This window comes from Falco punctatus (assembly GCF_963210335.1).
Source record: "Falco punctatus genome assembly, chromosome: 2".
In the NCBI taxonomy this organism is placed as follows: Eukaryota; Metazoa; Chordata; class Aves; order Falconiformes; family Falconidae; genus Falco; species Falco punctatus.
Genome location: NC_137581.1, coordinates 69,833,960 through 69,856,676, shown reverse-complemented (window position 1 = coordinate 69,856,676; position 22,717 = coordinate 69,833,960). Strand labels below are relative to the sequence as shown.

At 44.9% G+C, this 22,717-nt stretch overlaps 1 protein-coding gene across 1 annotated transcript in view; it reads right to left on the bottom strand.

Annotated features, from left to right (window-relative positions):
• AFF3 (ALF transcription elongation factor 3) overlaps positions 1 to 21,544 on the bottom strand; it is a 336,652-nt gene extending 315,108 nt beyond the window's left edge. Inside the window, exon 1 of the mRNA XM_080377268.1 lies at positions 21,429 to 21,544. Within this exon, the coding sequence (XP_080233394.1) occupies positions 21,429 to 21,481 (53 nt within the window). The 5' untranslated portion in view covers positions 21,482 to 21,544. The remainder of the gene's footprint in view (positions 1 to 21,428) is intronic.
• Between the last annotated feature and the right edge of the window lie 1,173 nt (positions 21,545 to 22,717).

Sequence of the window (22,717 nt, the reverse complement as noted above, 5' to 3'; positions counted from 1 at the left end):
TCCCCGGCCGTTAGCTTGAACCTGCTAATTGATTTCAACCAAATCTGACAGAGGTTTCAAAAAAGTCCAACTAAAAATCAGCAGCTGTTTACATAGTGCTAATAACTCGGTCCTTTTTCCATGCCAGCTGATGGCAGCCAGCTGTCCATCAGCACATGAGCATCCTTCAGTTCAGGCACAGCTCTGAAACCACTCCAGCTGCTGGTGTTTTCTCCCCAGGTCAACATAAGAGGAGCACAAGCAAGATATAATCACAAGGAAGATGCAATCACTCACAAAGTTTATATAGTGGGGCTGCTGGTTTACAAGACACAGAACTATGGTCTAGTTTTGGCAATTCCACTGCTCAGAAAAGATTTTTTTTCCTACCTAGATGAATGGTATTAAAATAACAATACTGACTTAATAATAATAATAATAATAATAATAATAATCTGAATGCTAATAATTGTCAGTTAGACCCTATAAGTGTTCAAAGCCCAATCACTAAAGACGGAAAAATGAGGTTTGAAGAGCAACAAAAAAGCCAACAAGCGCACACTCTCTTGCAAAGTACTCTGCAAATGACCCCTCACACCTCAACTCATCTGAAAGGGAGATGTAAAAGTTGGTGCATCACCACCCATATAAGAGGTCATTTCCAGGACACGATGAAGCAATATGCACTGACCTGCACTCTGCATCGATGCAGTTTCTGTACAAGTTTATTTGTGAGCTGAACTCGAGCAGAGAATGCCAGCTGTGCCATATTGTAAAGTGGATTTGTCATGTGGATTTATCCATACTTTGTCCATTAAGTCACCCTTGGGAATGAGCACTAGTTAGAACTCTCTGATAGATGTAAAGGGTTTTCATACAGACGAGGGGGGAAAAAAAAAGGAATGCAGTGATTTCAAGATACTGGAGGAAAAAAAAAGAGGTATTATTAGCACATCGAAAGGCATCTGAAATATAAATTATTTGAAAGCACATCACTTTATATATCCTGTTAATTACATGGTTAATATTATGGAATCTGACAACTCCCCATAGACACCAGGACTATTGATGAGTTCCATTTTATGTTAGAAATTTCTCTCTTCTTGTGCAGAATTACCTCTTTAACCTCTTTCAGTCCAATAAATTCACATTAAAATGTGACCAGGAGTGACAACCCTGGGAGAGGACTAACCTCTCCCTCTATCATGTCATTTTAGCCTCAGTATCAAATTGGTACAGCACTCCCATAGCTATTAGCTCAGCTCTCCTCCTGCCTCCTGAGTAGATGAAGCAGTATGTCTAATGAATTTACAATCCTTAAGTACAAAGGTAGCTATCAGCAAAACTACATTCAAATCAAACTACCAATAAGGGTAATTGTAAAATCGTAATTTTCTGGGAAGTTTTCACTAAATACCATCTCAGCTTTGTAGCTGAATGTTTTCCAAAGTCTAGCCTTACAGCTATGTGAAAGTCAAATATTTCATACAGTACAGTATATCTTGCTCTACAGGAAAAAAAAAATAATGACAGATATTCTTTAATACAATGAAATGCAATTTAAAGCAAGTCAGTAAGATACTAACCTCTTATACTCAAATGAGGGCTACGTTATACATCATGGGTTAGAAGTTAAAAATTAAGAGAATGGTTTTTGCCACTCATAATTCAAAGATTGTTGTCAAAAGCTTTCTGTTCATAGAAATGCTATTGGTTTTATTCAGCTGGCAAAAAACTGTGCAGTATTCTAAGTAGCTCAGACAGACAGCTTTTTTAGCTATACAGTTCAGAGCCAAATTTTCCTGAACAGCATAAGGACTTGATTTTGCTAATGCATACATGTTGCACTGTACCCGGTTCCAGAAATAACCGGCGTCCGTGAATGCAGGCTGGGGTCTAGGGAGGATACATGCTTACAGCCAGATTCCCTATTTTGCTTTGTACTCAGAGAGACCAGACATAACCAGCAAAAAGAGACTGCTGCCCTAAGAAGCCCTCCAACAGCACAAAGCTCTGCTGCCGCCCAGCTCAATACCTGCTTCTCGCTGATGAGAAAATAAGGAATATTGGGGATGGGAGGCGAGGGGCACCCTGCAGTACAGCAGCAACAGGCGAAATTCTCCACTGACTTCAGCCACCCTCGTGAAACTCTCATTTTTGCCAGGGCCAGATCCCTGAGGGACATGATGGGCAGCTAGCCTTCTGCAGGCAGCCATCCTCTCCTCCCCCTCCTAAGCCTGAGGAGAATAGAGATGAGGTGTAAAACCCGAAACCCCCTTCACTCCCCAGTTTTCTCTGGTTGTCAGATGAGTGATGCTTGCCAGCATTCTGAAGGCTGTGGGGAGCGTTTTTTCTTTCTCCTTCCCCTGAATAAACTCCTTTCTGTAACCATGCCATTCCTGCATGGTCAGGGGCAGCAGGAGAGGAGCTGAGCTCATTTGCTGTGCGGAGCTGTCAGCATCTCTCTCCAGGAAGGCAGGTTGCCAGCCTCCCAGAGCCAGTTATGTGGTGGCCTGGCCTCAAGCAACCCTCATTTCCCACTATCACATTCCCACTTTTTGTCACACACAGGGAATCCTGTACACCGCACCCTCCTTTTCCCCTGTGGCCGTACTCGATTAGCACAACCTAGTCCTAGCCTTGGTCCTAGCCCTTCGTGGTCAATGGAAAAGGACAGACAGAGGGAGCAGGAAGCTGGACCAGCCAGAGACTTCGCTGCGACAGCCCAGAGGTGGTTGCAGAGGAACAGATGAAGCCTTAGGTGTGAAATCTCCTAGTGTTTGCTCAGTGTTGTTTGGTGTGAGTGGCCCTGAGGAACGAGTGACTGCAGCAGGAACAGATAGAGATGTTCTTGCCGACAGGAACAGAACAGGACACTTATTTGTCCCCATCTCCTTTCTGGAAGAAAATTATCTGCTACTGCTAATGCCGAAATCTGTGCATCATGCTCATGTCAGCACCAGGTTGAGGAGTATGACAGAAGTTGGCAATTGCAGATCAAGGCTATCTTCAAAATTTGGATAGAAGCTGCTAATTTTGACTGCTCTACCATATAGTGGTACTTCTCATTCCTACAAGAAATGCCTAGAATTTGATATGGGCATTACATTAGCTATATTTTAAATCTGTACAAGCAAATTCAGTTAGATAATTGCACATATGTGTGTAATTTTCCACATACCAATGCCAGCACCCTGCAGACTGTGCAATAGGCTACTCAGTTTACATCCCCATGTATTTTGCTTGCTCACATATAGGGAAGCCCATAGTTACTAATATTCTTTTAGAAATCTGACCTGCTGTCTACTGGGAATTATTATACATCTCACCAGAAAACGCTGAATAGTGGATAGTTCCTGCATGAGAGCATGAGGACACGCATGCCTTTACACTTATGCACTGCACATGCCTTTTCCCCAGGCACATACCTGGCAGGTGCAATCCAGACCTTCATTTGTCACTCAGACACCAGGAGTAGGCTCTCCAGAAATACTCTAAATAGATTAGATTAAATGAGAATTATCTTCTGTCGTTTTAGACCGTCTTGGCATTAACAACAAAACCGGGTATATTTTCCAGGCAAACATGCTTCCTCTGAAATACTAAAAGATAGGACAAATGTTCCTGTCTCCTCTGAAATGTTCACCAGTCCTCACTAGAGAGAAGCAGCTGGCTTTAGTTAATGTGGTGGGATAATATTAAACTTAATAACTGTAACAACATTAAGATCTAAACCTTCTTCTGAAAGACTTGGGAACAGGGATGAGCTGCACAGCTGAGTGCACAGTTAGGCACCCAGCTCCCAAAATGGATCTCACAGTGGTGCGTTGGGCACCAAAGCTCCCTGTACGGAGGATGGGGAGAAACCAGCACCCAACAGCCAGCTTCTCAACACCCAGAGGTGACGCTGGGAGCCAAACCCTATGCCTGCCAAAGGGAAATGTCAAAGAGAACCTATGGGTTTTGCTGTGATTAGACTCCACTGTGAAAGCAGGACTCACAGCCTGAGTCCCACCCATGTGCCTTCTTGGGCATTTAGGTCAGACAGCAGGGGCACACCTTTCTTTGAAAAGAAATCCAAATGACACAGCCAGGCACGCTGTTTTGTTAACAACCCAGTGGTTAAAAGACCAGCAACAGAAAATGGGAAGGCCAGATCCAAGTATCTCTCCAGCATGGGGTTCACATCCATGGATTCAGTCTCAAGGAACATGAGACCATTAGGCCAAATGCTTTTCTGGGTGACAAGCCCTTCACCACCCTTCCCGGAGCCTGACTGTGGTATGGATCTGGAAATGGAGGTATTGTGGGATCAGGAGTAAAGTGGCTGAAACAGCTGGAAAAGGGGAGCCCTGACTTCCCTGGGTGGTACTGTCCCAGAGCTGTGTAACCTGTAACCTGTGAGCAGTACAGACAGTGTGTGGCCATAGCCTACCTTGGACTTCTCCGGGCCCTTACGTACTGGGCTAATAAGTCTGCTAATCCCCAAACTGCCTTTAGGCATGTGCACTAGCAAAGCTGGAGATAAATCCAAACGTGCTTCTGCCAGAAAACAACATCGTGGGTGCCTAGCTGGGTTCTATGGGGTTTCTGGATCGTGGGTTTTGTTATGTTAATTCCGCCTCAACTGTGCACATACACCTCTATGTTGCATCTTGCTTAAGAGCTGTAAAGACTGAAGTAAGGATCTGCTTTGGTGGCACACCACCAGCTAAATTAATCTCCTGGCATAAACTTGCACTGCTTGCTTCAATGAACAAAATCAAAACCAAGTCTCCAAATAACTCAGAGGAATTACTGGCTGATGTGGCAATCATTAGGCATATTAAGTGACAGGTATAATGAAAGTGATTTTTAGTGGTTCAGATAGATAGGCAGCTAGTACGTTAGCACCACATTCAGCTTCCAACCTAGGTATGTCTCCAGCCTGCTAACAAGGATCCTTTGTGGATTACTTGCAGTACTTTGACCTTGCAGAACTGCTTGCTTTTTCTTGTCACTGGAGAGCCAAGATTATTCTGTGCTCCCTTAGTTTGTACTTCCCATAAGCAATAAAAGTATGTCTCTTGCCTTAACTGACTGAATTTCTCAGTAATCACACACCTCAGATTACAGACTTCAGGTTTAGATGCATTGCTGTATGAAGTGCTGTACAATGAGCAATCTACTGACTTTCTACTGTGCTTAGGAAACACAATCTCACAAATAACTCCAGTCCCACCTCTCTCCTTTGAAGCCTGTCAGGTGCCCATGCCCACAAAAAAAGGTTTGTCTGGCTCACATGGGAAGTTTTCAGCATGTGTGCACAGTACAGCAGGGCAGAGATCCCCAAGCTAACAGAGACCGAAGCAGGACTTCACGTATAGCATCATGCAGCCCTATAGGCTTTGGTCTAGGAGAAGCACAGCTGTACTCACATGATGCTGAGCCCAAAATGATTAGGCTTTCCTCCTGAAAAAAATTGCAGGACAAAGCTGACTGACTCCTATATTGTTCCCTATGAACACAGCTGAACTGCTTACAGACTTATTGATATGACGTTTGAAGTGCAACTGGTGCCAAATATCACAGAGCGTTACTTAAGGTAAATACAACCCTAGTGTTAATAATAATAATATCATTTGTTTTTATCATCACCCAGTGTATTTTCATAATGCTTTTCAATGCATCTGGCCCATATCAACTGTATGGTAATTGAGTGTTGTCAGTAAAATTATGCAAAATTAATTTTGACACCCTTTCTCTGAAGTGTCTGTTTTGTTCTTCTGTGTCCTTGGAATGAAATGTTTTGATATCAGCAATTTTCTTCAGAGGAAATAGCTCCCCAAGCTCCTGTGGCTACCCTTCTAGCTGCAATACTGCTGAATGTGTCATACCCAGGCTCTACCTAATCCTCTGATTCCTGCTTAACAAGTCCACAGTTATTTTCAAAGATCCCCTTCTATGTCTTGCCATTATTAAGAGAAGTAATTTTCTGTTCACTTGAGTAAAAATATGACTGATGCTAATTTTCAGTGTTAAAGCCATGTATCACACACTAAGAAAAGCATTACGTGTACTCTTTACCTATCAGGAAAAGATTGATATCACATGTACGGAAGACCTGACCCGAGCATGTTCCATATCTGGTTGCATTACTTTTGCTTGATTGCTGAGAGCTAAATCTTTGCAAGTAGATCATATCCATGAATGTGTCATGCCTCACTGTCACTGTGCCAGAGACTCATTAAAGATCACCTCAAAGCTTCCTTCCTAATTTATATTTCTTCTATGAGTTGCTTTCATTTGAGAAATCTCTTTTGCAAAAGGAAAGCTGTCCATTGTTTGGACTCTAAAAGGAAATGTAGGTGTTTAATTGGTGGATGTGGCTTTCATTATACTTTCCATCTCCACCACAAACCCTCTTCATAAATTGTGACAAGTCTGTTGGCAGATTGCTGTATCAGACTGGAGGTAGCTGACTTGATAAGCATGTCACCCAGCCGAAGGAAAACATGAATTTCCTCCAACTTTGCTCAGAATTGCTAATTAGATTAAAGGCAGTGTCCCGAATTGGCCCAGAAAACCACCGTGAGAAAGTCCTAAGGAGATGCAAGACTATATAACTCAACAGGGGCTAGCAGTATCTCAAATACTTTCTGGTTTATTGAAATCAAGCTAGCATCTTTGCTCTGAGTATACTCCTTATTTAAACACAAGTGCAGTGATTTACAATCCAGTAAAGTCCCCAGCTTCATTTCTATGCAGCCCGTATCATGACGGTAACGCAGGCTCATTTGCCAGAGAAAGTAAAGAAGGAGATGCTTTCATTTTTATAAAATCAGTCACCGGTCTTACAGGGCTGAGGTCCTTTCTTTCCCTCGCAAACGGATGCAGAGGTGGGGATGAAGGGAGCACTGATCCAGTCAGTGTTGCAACTCTCTGCTGCCGTTTCACAAGGGGGCTTGTTCCTGCTCCTACTCAGACCAGAAATAAATCAAATCCTTGTGTATACACTTCGCGTTTCCCAATAGCCAAGTGGCAAGGAAGCATTTCCAATAGGCGCATTGCATGTGGCCACCCTGTCTTCCACCACGTGGAGATATTTTGTGCCAAGCCGGTTGGCTGACAGCGCAGAGAGCAATCCTTGGCCCATTTTAATATCTCCACTATGGCCTGAAGTTCACCACTTCTGAACATCCTCAGAGGTGGCAGGACAATACCCAATCACAGCAGGGGACTACCAGGATTCAGTCATTCCCTGCCTGAGACACTTCAACCTCCATTGCCCTCAGGAAGGTCCTCACACATTCACAGCTCTTAAACTAAAGCTCTCCTACAAAGGTAAATGTTTTGATAGAAACTGAGGGGCTACTCAAGATGCTAACGCCCTGAAGTAGTAACAGCATTCACCTGACACACACAAAACCTTCATGCAAAGAAACTGGAGAACAGGTTAGAACTTTTAAGAATTAGAGGTATAATTCACCAAAAAAATGCCCAAATTGACAGAAAAAGCACCTTTATGGGCGTGGGATTGTTTACATTTTCAGGGTGTTATGGCTTGAATGAGTACGGGCACACTGAAAAACGATGCTCAAGTTTTAGTCTCCCACACATCCCGCTCCCCCTGGACATGCCCTGGAAATGCTGACATGAAAAGAGGAAGTCAGCAGTTTTGCCAGAGCTCCCCGGCAAGTCAGTCATGGTGGAAGCCTGACATCCAGAAGACCTGGAAAATGGCCAGTTTGTGCACAGCATGTCCATCCTGCATGCCTGCATTCAGGTGCATCAGATTTATTATGCACGTGCAGATCACCTGATTTATTGCCATGGTTTATTACCAGGTGCAGGAAGGCCAACAGCATATTCAGAAAATGTTGGATTTACTGCACGTACGCGGGACATCCGCGAGCACACACAATCCCCTTTTCTCCTGAGACTTCCTAGGGGGAAATACGGGAACCATACTCAACTACTGGATTCACTCTGGTTCTGTACTTGTCTGCAGGCAGAGACAGACTTCTGGGATAAACACAGCTACTTTAGCATATTCTTAGAGTGTATCGTGAGAAAGCTTGTTTGTACTTTTCGATCCTCCAGAGGGAACTGTGAGCGGATAAGGGTGAACTAGCAGCATTTCAATAGAGCTATAGTCTGTTTCTCTACCGCACAGCAGATACATTAGCACCTAATGAGTTACGATGACTTCAGCTTTAACAGATGACTTTTCTTCCGCCAACCAAATTACAGGATAAGCACCACTGAAATTTCATTAGCTGGTTTTGCATGTGAATATGAGTTGAGGAAAGCAAAACACTTGAGTTACGTAGTTGTTCAAAAAATCAGAATTCCATTTTCTTTAAGGCTTTCAATGAGATGTACGTTTCCAAGTCATTTCTGAAAGTGGGAATTAGGGGATATTTGACTGGCATCCAGGTGCGTGCTCTAAGACTCACCCTGATCCGGAGCAGCAGTACTGCAGTAGTACTCCACCGCAGTACTGTAACAGGTATATTTAACCAGTTCCCATCGGTGCCACACATATTCTGATGAGGTGCTGGAGTGCCTTGAAGAATACCCAAGAGTTACTGGCATTTCAGTACACTGAGCCCTGAGGAGTCTCTCTCCTCACTCATTGTGGACAGGCTCCCAGGCAAGAGAGAGGTTGCCTCCATCTCCAAGTATGGCCCCAGGGAGCACTCCTACACCCCGGAGACACTTCTTCAGGTACCATCCCTCCTGATCCTACCTAGAGCAGGGGGCTTTCTGCACCCAGAACTTGTGCCTCCACCGCGCAAGTCCCTGGCTCCCTTGCCATTCCTGCAGCTGAGCCTGTCACCTTCAGCCTGACTCTGTGGCAGTGGTTTTAGGCAATTCTGCAGGTATCATGTACATGGAGGCAGCATTCCTTTGTGTCAGGTCATGGAGATTGCTCAAGTGCACTCGTTGCCTTTGATCTCATATGACCTCAGGCTCCAACCCTCCCATGAATAACTCCCTGGCACTGAGATACACCATCCTACACCAGGGAACCTGCAGAACTTTAACACATTGAGATTATGGTAGTTCTAAACTGCATTGTGTTACTGACTGAGACTTAGTTTACCCATATTTAGATTAGATACTAGGAAAAAAATCTTTACTGTGAGGGTGGTGAGATATTGGAACAGGTTGCCCAGAGAAGCTGTGGATGCCCCACCCCTGGCAGTGTTCAAGGCCAGGCTGGATGGGGCTTTGAGCAGCCTGGTCTAGTGGAAGGTGCCCCTGCCCATGGCAGAGGGGTTGAAACTAGATGATCTTCAAGGTCTCATCCAACCCAAACCTTTTTATGATTCTATCATCTACCAAGAGCTTTGGGCAAGGGCATTTTTCTGCTGATACACATACCTCAGTTTGCACAACTGAACTTCATAGATGAGACCCAGCTCCAGCTGAGATGCTGCAGCAAACAGCATTGCCCAGGCAGGATGCTTCCACTATGAGCCCCTCTACAGCTCCTCACTGGTTCCCTCTTTCCTTACCAGGAAGACCCTTTGTGGCCTGTCTCCATCATTATGAAAAGTCATTACCAAAGTTATTACAAAAATGCTGATTCTAGTCTTCGCTTGACCCATTAGGGCAATTCACTCTTCCAAGTTTCCATCTCACACCTTCAGAGTATCCCTGTGCTGTCACTCATGCTTGGGAGGAGTCCTCATAAACATGCAAAAAATTGCCTCATTCTTCTTTCTGAGATTTTTGACAAGAAAGTTCTGTTTTTTCCTATCATGCTCACACTCATGCATTTGGCAGCACTGTCAGGCTGGCAGTCTGCTGCAACTGCTGTTTATTTGGATTATTAAATTACTTTTTTTTTCTTTCTGACCAGTTTTGTCTATATCCATAATTTTCTTTTGTCTTTCACTTTGTCTGCAAAGTTTTTGGTCCCACAGCTGGTTCTTTGTCACATATCTGAACGGCATCTCATGTAGCAAATCTGGGTCCCTACCTACAGATGCAAAGTCCAATGGCAATGCACCTGAATAACAACAACAGACAGAAGGGTAAAATAACATAGCTGCCACTCTCCTGAAGTCAGTGCAGAACACTAGTCATTCCAGTCCATCAAGGAAACACAATTATCTAGGAACACGAGGAGCTTCACTATTGTTTTTATTGGGATAAAGAGTTGGGATGTTTCCCCTTCTGGGAAACCTTCATTGTAGTTTAATTTCAAATCAGCAATGCTCCAGAATTAACTGCAAGTTTCATTATTTGACTGTTTTCGTTCCTCCTTTTAACCCATATGATAATTCATTCCTTTTTTTTTAGCTATAGGTTACTTTGCTTTGTGCAAGCGTGTCACAGAACTCATTTTTCTAGTTACTTTGACAAACCTGACATCTTGCAGCTGTTACACATCTTGTTTCAATTACATCTCCAGATAAAAAGAATTCTTACAGCCTGAAGGCTGCAGATGGCTTCCTGGTGAGGGGTTAACTCCAGCTTCGTATTAAAGCCTTTTGGGGATCCCTTTTCTTGGGCTGCTTTCTTCAGTCTCCTTCTCTTATGCCCTTCTAATTTTGCTGTCTTACTTACTATAACCCCTATTCCTATCCAGTCACAGGAGAGGAACTGGAGCACCAGTGTCCATCCCTGCCTCCTTCCCACACAAAGGTGCCTGGGGGGAAAGCGAAGTATCTGTTGCTTGAACCTTACCTCCAGCTATCATGCAGGCTGCTTACAGCAGGGCACGGCTGAATGAGCACAAATCAGTGGAGTGACAACTCGGACCACCACTAATCCCTAATAAGTTCTGGACTGTCCCACGGATTTGGGAAGCTCTTGACAACTGGTGATGCTCTCAGCATCTGGCAAACCGCTTGTGTCCAGTTGGGTACCCTGAGATATTTACATTGTGCTTGATGGTTACAGAAGAGATTGATTGTCCCGTTCTTGGTATCTATCCAAAAAGGGTATATAAACCCCTTTGATCTTGCTAAGGCAGCAAAACATGTCTAACCATCAGTTATGTAAAGGTGGTTGTTATTAATTTGAATACTGCACAGAGAGGAAAGAACAGAAGTACCATATAATGAGATATATTAAGACTACAAAAGAATTAAGTGAAGCCGTTATGTTATGAATCATGATTTTATTGTTTAGCAGTCAGCTCTTGATGTAATTCAGATAATAATGAATGGGCTAATTCCTTCCACCTTTATTCAGGCAAAACTTCCATTGACTTCAAAGAGAAAGTTGTCCAAGTCAGGACTAAAGACTGCTGCATCTATCCCATTATTTGCAAATGCTTTTCTGAATATAAAGTATTCCTTTATAATGGGCTATTGCCAATAACAATAACATTTACATAATATAAACCTCTTACATAAGTGTCTTCTGTGTTCAAAAAAGACTTTTTATTCCTATTGCGAACTGCCACATTAAAAGTTCTTCCGCAAACCCTAATATCTATTAAAATATAAGAACATACAGACTTTCTCAGTGTACCACTTTGATCATCTTTCCTTCTGCTCAATATTTTTCATTTCACCATATTTTTTCTCAGAAGAATGTGTTATTTATTGATTATTAGCAAAGAGACGATCTATCATTGCAAATATTTCTCTTTATCATAGAAAAGAGTGCCAAAAATGGGAAAATGTACTAAGCCTTGTTACATTTTAAGAGATGCCAGAAGTATTTGAGGAAACAAATGAATAAATAGTCCTACATCACTGTTTCTCTCACTCTATAGTTCTATTTATAAGTTAATGCCCTATACAACATTTCAAATTAGTACTTTTAAGTAATTCTTAAAATGATGGCTCAAAACCTGAAAAACGTGCTTAAGCGTAATACTTTCTGTTTTGATCTGGGCAACACTTCAGGTTTTTGACAAAACCAGATTTTTTTTTCTCTGATTATAAAGTATGCACTTCCATCTGGAACTTATTTTGATATTGTGAATCTTAATGCCTCAGAAAAGCACACAGAACAATGGACGGGCACTACTTGATTGTTTTAAATTGAAATTAATTAATTATGAAACAGCTGCAATAGTCTAAATTACTTATTTCCCCTGTCAGTGAAAATGAATTTACAGGCATTTGCAAAGCACACAAAAATAAAGAGGGAGACAAGAAAGTCTGTAAGAAGGGAAGTCATGTAGAATTGTCTATGATCTGTATTTCAAGAAAGTAAATAATTAATAGCTCCAAGGAAGCATATTAGAGATTGCTCTTTCTATTATACAGTCACACTGAGCAGTAAAATAATGCTTTAAATCTCAACAACAAATACAGTACAGAACTCGGTAGAGTTTACCTTTCCAGGTAAGCATTTTTTCAGCTGAAAACAGCAATCTTTTCACATTACAACCAGACTGTGACTTAAAAGAAGCTTCTCAGTCATTTAGTCAAGACAGATGAGCAACGAGTGTTAGAAAAGCTACCAAGGCATCAAAAGATCTACGGTCAAGGCCATTAAAGAATAGCTAATCTGCTGTAGTTCAAATTCTCCACTAATGGGTTTCCTTGAATGTGCTTTACATCAGCTGTAATTAGTTCAAGATATTGCTACTTACATACTTCTAAGAACAAAACAAAAAAAAGGGTTGCATTTCTACCACATAGCATGTAATCATGTTTGCAGAGCCATGCACCCAGGCTAGTAAAGCTCTCGTGCAGTGCGAAGCCCTGTGTCACAGAAAAATACTTTGCTTGGATCTACAAAAGCCAGAGCAGGTCCAGCAGCAACAGCATTTATTGATGCTTTCCTTTCTTGGGGTTATCTCAACACCATTTTACCTGAGATGCTGCAGAACTAAATGACCATGGATACATTAAGCCTCATATATTGGAAGTACGTCCAATTTTCCTACCAGTGCTATGAGTTTGGAAGAGATATTCACAGCCAGTGGCACTGGGGGAAAAAAAAAAAAAAAAAAAAAAAAAAAAGAAAAAGACAAAAAACCCAACCAAAAACCAAACCCTTGCCAATTTTATGATAGAGCATATCTACCTGGGTTTTGAAGGGATTCACTCCTCCTTAGAAAAAGGTTCTTTTATTTAAGAGCAGCCATCTGACTTGATGACCTAGGAGAAACGTACAAACCTGTGGCCCTTTTGGACCCGTCTACACCGTGAAAGCCATAGAGCTCACAGGCTAGCTGCAAGCGCGCTGGTATAGCCAAACACACAAGGCATCGTGGAGATCTAATTCAGATCAGTTGGGATGATGGTGGTTTTCTTGCAGGGAGCCTGAATAAATGGGTTAGCACACAATCACCTTTTGTACTAGGAAATTCCTGACAGTCTTCAGGCCTAACCACCAACAAAGCACATTGTAACATCCATTTATTCTTTAAACTGGCGACATTTAGTTAACTCAAGGTCATCATCCTGCAGAAAATGTTACACTCTCCTTGCCAAACACAAATGAAGAAATGCACACTTAGCTTTTATTGTTACTTTGTCCTTTAAAAACAGTTGATGACATGACAGGTCCCCTCCCTGACTACTTCAGACACAAAAAAAGTAAAATATGCCTTCTATTGGATGCAAATCAATATAATTATCTTCTCCAGAGTACTTCTGTCAACAAACTCTGTTCATTTTTTTCTGGACTGAGGTTCAACCATCTACTGCACTTGCTGTTCTAAAACAAAGGAGCACAAACCCATTACAATTACGTCATTCCCTCCTAAAATCGACATACCTGAGAAATGAACCCTCCTGGTCAATCAAAAGCGGTCAATGACACAAAGAATCAGCTTTCTCTTGGTGCATCTCTAGGAGGTAGAGACCACTTAGCAATGTCAGAACAAAAGCTAAACCACCACAAAGGAGGTTTAGGATATCTGCCAACACCTGTGCAGCAGAACAGGCTCCCCAAAACCTTCACGGTGACCAAAGCAAAGGCGTCAAGGATAGAAATGAGGACATGGATCGTAGGAGAGACCACTGCTGGGATGCTGCTGAATCTGAATTGTGCAAATGCATACTTCATCAATGCTTTTTCCTCCTTATACATCTGTCTGTAGTATTCGCATTTTTCATACCACCACAGGTCATCATAATATCCTGGCACCTAGACTGCACCATCATGGCAACGCATGGACTAGGAAGGCCACCAGTTTCTCCCTAAAGGGCTTCAGAAGTGATACATGCAATGAGAAGTGATCACAGCTCAAAGCAATCAAAACATACTCAGTGTAAGGAGGCACCATGTTCATCCTCTATTTGTCCACTCCTGCCATTCAGTCAAACTAGGCTGAGCCACAAAGGACTCTTTTTTGGTCCAAAACATGTGAAAACAACCACACGGGAAGACTGGGTTACATTAAGGAGTTGTGCTGCTTTGTCAGACACAACCCTCTTTTTTTTTAGTTTTAAGTACTTACAGTTGTGGATCATCTTTATTGAGAAACAAAACATAGCAACAAAAAGCTTCTCACCAAAGATTTCTGGTCCCTTCTGCATAGTTTTAAGTGTTTCCTGACTGCTGAGACCACCGCTGCTGCATTGGAACTAATTTATTTTTTCAAAAAATACATAAAGGATCTCTGAGGATAAGTTTAAATTGCATTCCTACTGTCATATTTCCCAAGATACATCCGTATCCAGGTCCCTGATACATGCATGCAGGTTAAAATCTTCCTAAGAGGATAAATGCAGTGAACTTAAGTCACTAACACTACTTGTTGTTTGCTTAAGCTATTAGGAAAGATGAGATACCAAGCTGTAAGAAGGGAACACAAGTTATGCGGTATTACATTTGAAAAGACAGAAAATATTTAGCACAGACTATTAATAAACACCATCATGCTCATTTAACTGTTGCTACAGTTCATTCACTCTTTCTCCTAAATATAAATCTGTAGTTATCCACAAATTTTTTAGAAATTATATAGATTATCACCTAAGTATTAAACTACAAGTGCCCATTTTTGCTCTCCTGGGGCCTTAGGCAGCACCAGCAAGCATAACTGGTGCCTTCACGGTGATTTCAAGAGACAGAAGACCAGTGAGTAGCCCTGCTGGTAAGGATGCCAGTGTGGTGGGTTCGGCCAGAGCAAGGACCAGCGGGCTCTCCAGGAACGACCTGCCAGCAATTCCAGCCCCTGGCAGCAGCACCAAAATAGTAACTCCCATTCCCCAGCAGAGCAGGGTTTACGAAGAGGTGGTTTTGTTCAAAGCCAAGGAAGCTCGTTTACAGCTCTCCCTTTTCCTACTTTCAGTTCTTCACAAAGAACTTGTGGTTTTGCACTGGAAATAGCCTTACAGCTAACCAGTCCCTATACAAAGAAACTTTATATGGGTTTCCTAGAAAATACCATCTTTTTGAAATCTCATTTCGTGAGGATGTCACTTCAAAGTTACAACTTGACCAGTCTGTTAGATGAGACACTATCTCACACAGAATTTAACCTCCCTGTTTTCTAGCTGTATGTAATATCAGTTTTTCTTCATTTCTATTGATTTACTTTATTACTCCTATTGTTAATAAAGTTACAACCAGACTTTAAGGTATCTCTGAACATATGCTGTGCATAATTGCCGAAACTATTTTTATCCATGCTTTGTTGTTTCCTAGTCATAAATATGATGCAAATAGATTGATTTGTTATATGAGGTGAAAACCCTTGCAATTAAATAGTGGCTTTCTCTAATAAGGGTGTTGTAGAGTTGAGAATGATGTTATTGCTATTATATGGATGACAAGATGTTCCCACAGCCAGTATTTTTACTGTGTCTTTTTTTTTTTTTTTCTTGATGGCCCATATTTCTCTTCCACTAATTTTAAGAAACCTGGTATTTTCCTCAAAATAGTCACAAGAATGGGAAATAGTGCATGCAACGCACACCCTCTTCCGAATCCTCCTCCAATAACTTAGTAAGGTTTCTGCCTCAACTTCTGATGAAAAACATCCCCAGAGGAGCACAAATATACAAGTCTGAGTGTTAGGAGGAAAGCCTACAGAGCTGTTCTTCTCTTGCATTGCACTGTTGGGCGTGGGTGCGCAAACAGTCCTCGGGGAGAGAGATAAAAGCACATTCACTGTCCTACTGGTGTATCAAAATTTCATTTATCAGACAAAAACAAAGCAGAAGTTTGAAAAAACAATTATTCTTTTTTTTAAAAAAAAAAAAAAGCGATCGGGTACAGCAAATCAGAGATGATGGGCCAGATCCTTGTCTGATAGAAACCTGCAAAGCCTCTGGACTCAGTGGAGATTTAAACCAAATGAGGAGGATGTGGTACATTACATGCAGCAAATGAGCACTCACATGGCATGACAGACATATTTTTTAAATATTATTATTCAGCTGGTGTTTATAAAGTATTATGACCATGAAAATCTTGCTCTTCTTATGATTTATTATGTTTAGCACATACAATTTATTCAGTGCTGTAAGAAAAAAAACACCCTGAACTTAATAAAAGTAATTCCTGACCCAAAGGGCTTCCAGCCTGAAAAACAGGCATCAGGAAGAGAGAACATGCTGTGAAAATGGGAGAAGGGAACAATCTATAGTTATTACTTGTGTTATTGTTTGCTCACAACTTATAATCATCACAGAAAGAGCAAATTTTTAGGTGGGATCTCAGTGAGGGGAAGGTGGTAACTGTGAGTTGATACTGGGAGGAAGGCAGAATGGGAAACACCACAAAGGTAGAAAGAAGGAGACAAATAGGATTTCAGGCATTACTGGTGGGTAGCAAGAGGCCAAGAGGTAAAAGGAAAGAAATAAGGATGAAGTCCAAGACACAGGCTGGAGCAGAGTTGTAAAGGAGAGGGGATATATAAGAAGGCTTAAGAGAACTTAATTTTTTGTGAGAGGGCGGCATCATTGCTGTGTATTGTCTGTGAAAAGAGTAAGCTGGTCCAGCCTCTTACCCTACTGAGAGAATGGTTGGAGTGACCCCTCTCTCCCCAGAGTAGCTGCTTACTGTTACCTGAAAATAAACATCTTGATATTCTACTTTGCATTAGCTTCTAAAATTGTCTCCAATAAACACTGCACAACACAAGAAAAAATCTTGACTTACAAAAATATAACGTGTAGTGACTAAAAGCTAGACAACCTGGGATCAAGAAGTTACAAAAGGTTCATTTATAAGACTGCTGGATGTCTGACCACTTTTTGTTAATAGCAACTTCCAAACAAAACTCTCATTGACATTAAATGGAGCAGGAACAGACCCAAAGATAGCAAATGAACTAATAATTCAATACACAGTCTGTAAAACACACTGGGCCACCTTACACTGTGGCATTTGATATTGATCTCAACTTGGAAGCTATACAGCTTTATATTTTTTACATGACTATCCAGCCCCTACAAAACTGATGCTAACTCAAAATATCCAGAAGTATCAGATATGTACCAAATAAACCAATTACATACTTGGCTTCTTTTACCTAAACAAACACTGGTTTGTTTGTGGCTAACAAACATCTTAGACTCAAAATTATTTTCTTGTTTGGTACAACACAGTAAGTGCTTTAATATATCTGCTAATTGTTTTTAATGAATGGGGAAAAACAGAGCCTATGCACATGTCTTACATAAGCAGGAGAGGAGAGCCTTTACTAAGTGCTCTTCACCAGGGCTATCACTGTGCCTAAACCTAAGCACAGACTTAAGGACCTGGCTGAATTTTGATCTAGATTTGTTAAATAAGGCAAATGACAAGATGAATACCTGTAAAGCGGAACTAGCCACAGCACTCCAAGTCAGTCCTTTGGTCTGCTCATTTCCTGCCTTCTGTCATGTATAGTATGTTTTCTGCTGTACAGGAGGCATATAAAACACCTCTAGCTGAGATTTTCCACCTCTTTTTGTCTGGTCTAAGCAAATACAGAGCTATAAGGCACTGGAGAATCCACATCCTTGAGTCTGGACAAGTAAACCTCTACATATTGCATACAAATAAATGCATGGAGAAAGACAAACAGGAGATGGGGCTGTGGTCCAAAGTCATTAGTGCCATGTATGTGGGATAGCCGTGTTAGTGGTAAGGACACCTTGAGTTAAGTTGGGCTGATCATCCCAAAATGCTCCAGAAAAAGCTTACCAAATGGGCGCGAGTTTTGTTTATGCCACAGATTGGTATGTTTTCTTAAAATTTCTGTTTGAGTTTGTACTCAGCTTTCACTATTTGAATTATAGTAGTTTTCTGGGAAGCAGAAGTGTTATTGGCATCAATACAACCTGGAAAAACTACTGTTTAGTACAAAACAGCTTACAATATTCTCCCATGGCAGTTTACTACTTAAATACCATCTTATAGCCATGACACTATATATTATTACATTTTTAACACTACAGCAAAGTAAAAGACATAGCACGTATTAATTGGAAGGCAAATTCATTAATAGTATAAAAGTAACAATCTATAATAATTGATTAGCATGCTGCTGTTCATCTGGAAACCCCTTTTGATTTTCCAAGAACATACCAAATAGAAAAAAAGGCACTTTACAACAGCACATTAATATTTAATTGCTGCACTTTTAAGCAAAATGTTCACCAAATACTGCCAAAAGTGGATTTTCAGTCATAAATTAAATGCGCAAATTGTCATTATGACTACATTCAAAAGAATAAAGGACAACATTCATTCTTACTGCAGAGAAAATTAAGTCTCTTTAAGTGTTACTCTTTGCCATGAAGTACTTCCCCTCTATGTGACATATTTTATTTCCCTTTTTGGCGACAACTGCACTCCTTTGAAAGCATCCTGACAAGCCTTCGGAGCTTCAAATTAACATACCAGCTTTGTTTTGGTTGGTTTAGTACAGCATCCAAATCAGGTTTCATGAGAATGTCTGTCACCTGCCCATTGGCGAGCGGGCAGGACAGCGGGCGGGCAGGGTGGGACGCGCACCCTGCGGGCGATGGGACACCGACCCAGGGCCTCTGCCACAGCCACTGCAGCACCACATCACCGCTGTGTGCGGGACAGACTGGGAAGCTTTCACTACGCGAATAGCAAGTTTTTATTTAAAACTGCTCATACCACGTTTCAAAATTACTATTCTCGACCATTTGCCAAAACAGCTGCTTCAGGATAAACTTCCAGCCCATCATCTCAGATACTGCCAGCCAAAGCCCATCAGCAAAACCTAGTACCCTGAAAGGATGCAAACAGGCAACAGCAAACACCTGCAAAGCCCCTGCTCCCGTGATGACCTCCACTTAAAGTAACTGTCATCCCCTCGCTAGGCACTGTTCTGGACATTTCTGGGTTCAACCCCTACACAGGGGTGAGAGTTTAGCATCCAGTGCAGGCCTGCCACTATGCAATGGCTTTTAATGTGTTATTTGCAGCCCTTCTGTTGAACCTGACTTCTAAACTGTAACAACTATAGAGGAAAACAAACAACAAGATCTATGAAACCACAAAAATGCAAATACAGACATTTTTAAGCAGGTAATTTAGCTGAGAAATTGCTGATGTCTTTTTGGACCTGCACAGGAGGTACAGGTAATTTGAAAGCAGCTCCACAACAGTCAAAAAGCATGCTAAAAAGGTTTTGAAAAGGAGCAGCCAGACACAGCCTAAAGTCTCAGTTTTCCAGAGTTACATTGTTAGCTTTTTAAATTCAGTATCAACTCCAATAGCCAGCTTGCAGAACAGACTACCCAACAGCACGCTTTTGCTGCAAGAAGAAATTCCCCTCAAAGTTTGTCTTCATTCAGGTAGAAAGGGAAAAGCTTTCCAATGTGTGGAAGTATGGTTTCTCTCGCTCTTGTTTAATATTAGAAACATGAAATGTAATTGTAAAGCCATGCATACAGACTGAAAACTTAAAATCAGGCCAGAGATAAATATTATGGTTTGGGTATAAACTGAATATTGGTATTTATAATGGAAACAAGGACATAACCGTAACTTGTGTCACAGGCAGAAACACTGTAATTAAAAACTTTTATGGGGTAGTAACTAATTTTGTATTATACGTGCTCTTTAAAGTTCCCATAGCAATATAAAAGTTTTATTAGGCTGGATGTTATCAATGTATGCACTTCTAAGCACCCACACATGCAGTGCAAGCTGTTCTAAGCATCCCGAGGTCTTTTGGTAACAATCGGCTCAACTAATGGGACTCGCCAGCCCGGCTGGTTTTGTTACACCTGTCATCACAGAGAGGGGCCGGCGCTGAGAACGCGCACCCTACTGACAGAAGCTATACATATATATATATATAAACACACTACCTAACACGTTAAAAAAAATGCACACCGTAAACCGATTTCAGGCAAAAGTAATCTCAGCTCCCCAAACTACTGCCCCAGCCGCCCGGACAGGAGCGCCGCCGCCGCCCGGCTGAGCGGACCCCAGCCCCGACGGGGAGAGCCCCCCGCCCGGGAGGGCAGCGCCGCCTGCCCGCGGCTGGGGCGGCGGGGTCCCGCGGCATCCCACCCGCCTCCCACCGCGGGGCTCCGCCGGGATCGGTCCCACCGCGGGCTGCCATCGCGTCGCGCCGGGGGTCCCGCCGCTGCCCGGGGGCTCCGGAGGTAACTGCGACGGAGCGCGTCCCCCCGCGGACCTCAGGCGGCCCCGGCGGGGACCCGCCGCCCCGAGGCCGAGCCGGGCCGGCGGCGGGGAGCGGCGGCTGCCCGGGGGCGGTGTGCCTCCGGTGCCTCCCGCAGCAAACTCCAGGACTTGGCAGAGGCAGAGGCAGCGGCTCGGGGCGGGTGGGGGGGAGGCAGCGCTTCCCACCTCCAGCCGCTAATGACATTTCTAGAAATTGTTTCCCCTCCTCCCTGGCAGCTCCGCACCCGCCGCCGGGGCGGGCAGAGACAGGGGTGCGCAGGGGGAGGTCAAGGGCATGTGGTGGGAGGAGGGGGGAAGGGGCAGGAGCAGCGGAGAGAGGCGTCGGGGGGGTGGGGGTGGGGGCAATACAGGTGCCCAGGAGGGAGTTGCGGGGCGGGGGGGGCGGTGTGTGAAGGGGCGTGCAGAAGGATGAGCCACGGGAGTCCAAGCCGGGGTGCCAGTGGCGGGTGAGCACAGGATATTGGGCGGGGGGGGGGGGGGGAAGGGGGGCAAGTGCAGGAGACACACACACACACACACCAAACACCTCATTCACCTCCCGGACCCACCCTGGCATCCAGGGGAGGGGGGCACCCTTCCCTTTGCCCCTCCCAGGCCAGCAATTCTGCGAGAGCAAGTGGCAGGGGAGACACCTCCCGGGGTAGTGCACCCTCTCTTGCTAAGGCACCCGCCGCCCCAGTTACCGCACCCCCAAGCCACTGCATCCCCCTTACTGCACCACCACTATTACTGCCCCCCAGTTTATGGCGCCCCTCTAGCTAAGTGCACACCCACCCCAAATTATTGCACCCCCCCAATTACTGCACATCCCCTAGTTATTGCACCCCTTCGGTTATTGCACATCCCCCGTTATCGCACCCCCCGCAGAACCTGCACACACGCACACGCACCCCCGGGGGGGGTCAGGCACCACTCACCACAGAGAGTCCAGGTCCCACTCCTGAAGGAGAGCTAAGTCGAAGCTGTCCATGGTGAGCGATGTCAGCACCGCCGCGCTGCAACCACACGGCGTCCGGGGCGCATCTTAACTGCACCGCGGGCAGGGCGAAGGCGCGGAGCACCCCGGCGCCGCCGCCGGCCCCTCTCCGCACACGCGCGGGCGGGCACGGACACCCCCCACCTCCCCCCGCTTCCTCCCGCTTCCCCCTAAAAAAAAGCGACCCCCCCAAAACCCCCTGCCACCGCTCGTTTGCAAGCGGAGCGGCTCGGCTCGGCGCGGCACGGCTGGGCTCGGCTGGGCTCGGCTCGGCCGCCGCGCTCCGCTCCCGCCCCGCTCCCCCGCGCCTCCTCCCTCCCCCCGCGCGCCGGGAGCGCGGCCGAGGCGGCGCCCGCCCCGCGCACGCTGCGCCCGCGCCCGCGCAGCGCCCGCGCAGCGCCCGCCCGGCGCGGGGGGGCGGGCCCAGCCGCCGCACGGAGGGGGGGGGGGGCGGGGGGGGAGTTGCTGGGAACTTGCACCCGGAGCTGTTTGCCCGGCCGAAGTTGGGTTCGGGGTTGTTCCCCCCTCCCCCCTCCCCCTCCCCCTCCTCCTCCTCCTCCTCCTCCTCCCCCCCCAAGCGTGCTCGCTGCGCCGTGGCCCCGTGGGGCGCGGGCTGGCCGGGTGTGGGCCAGGGCACACCGGCGGGGCAGCGCCTCGCGCGTCCGGAGCACCGGGGAACCGCCGGGGGGAACGGGGTGAGGCGTGTTGCGGGACAGGCCGTGGCCGCGGCGCCGGCAACCGCAGCCCGGGGCGCCGGCACGGGCCCGCCCTGCCCGCGGGGCCCGGGGGCTGGGGGCGGGTGGGCGCGGGTCTGCACCTACTCCTGCCATGTGTCATCTGAGCTGCACCTGTGCCAATCCCCGCTCCTACCGGCTCCGTCCACGCACGGGTCCGTCCAGGTCTGCACCGCGAACTGAGCGTCCCTGGGTGGCGCGGAGCCTTTAAAAACGAGCGACCTCCGGTTTAAAAATAACAGTGCCCATCGGCGGCGCTTGCCACCCAGGGAGAGCCAGAGGCTTCGCACTGTCCAGCCTGCGGAGCACCGGCCGTGGTATCTGGCTGGCCGGGGGAGACAGGCTCTCCCGGCTTGTAGTTGCTGAATCACATTAAGAGAGGTTGAAACACATGAAATACTTCCCAGCATATTGGGCTTTTTAGCTCGGCGGTGAGCAGATGCCCGAGAAGTGCCGTGTCATTGCAAACAGGGAGAAGACATGTGCAAAATGCATG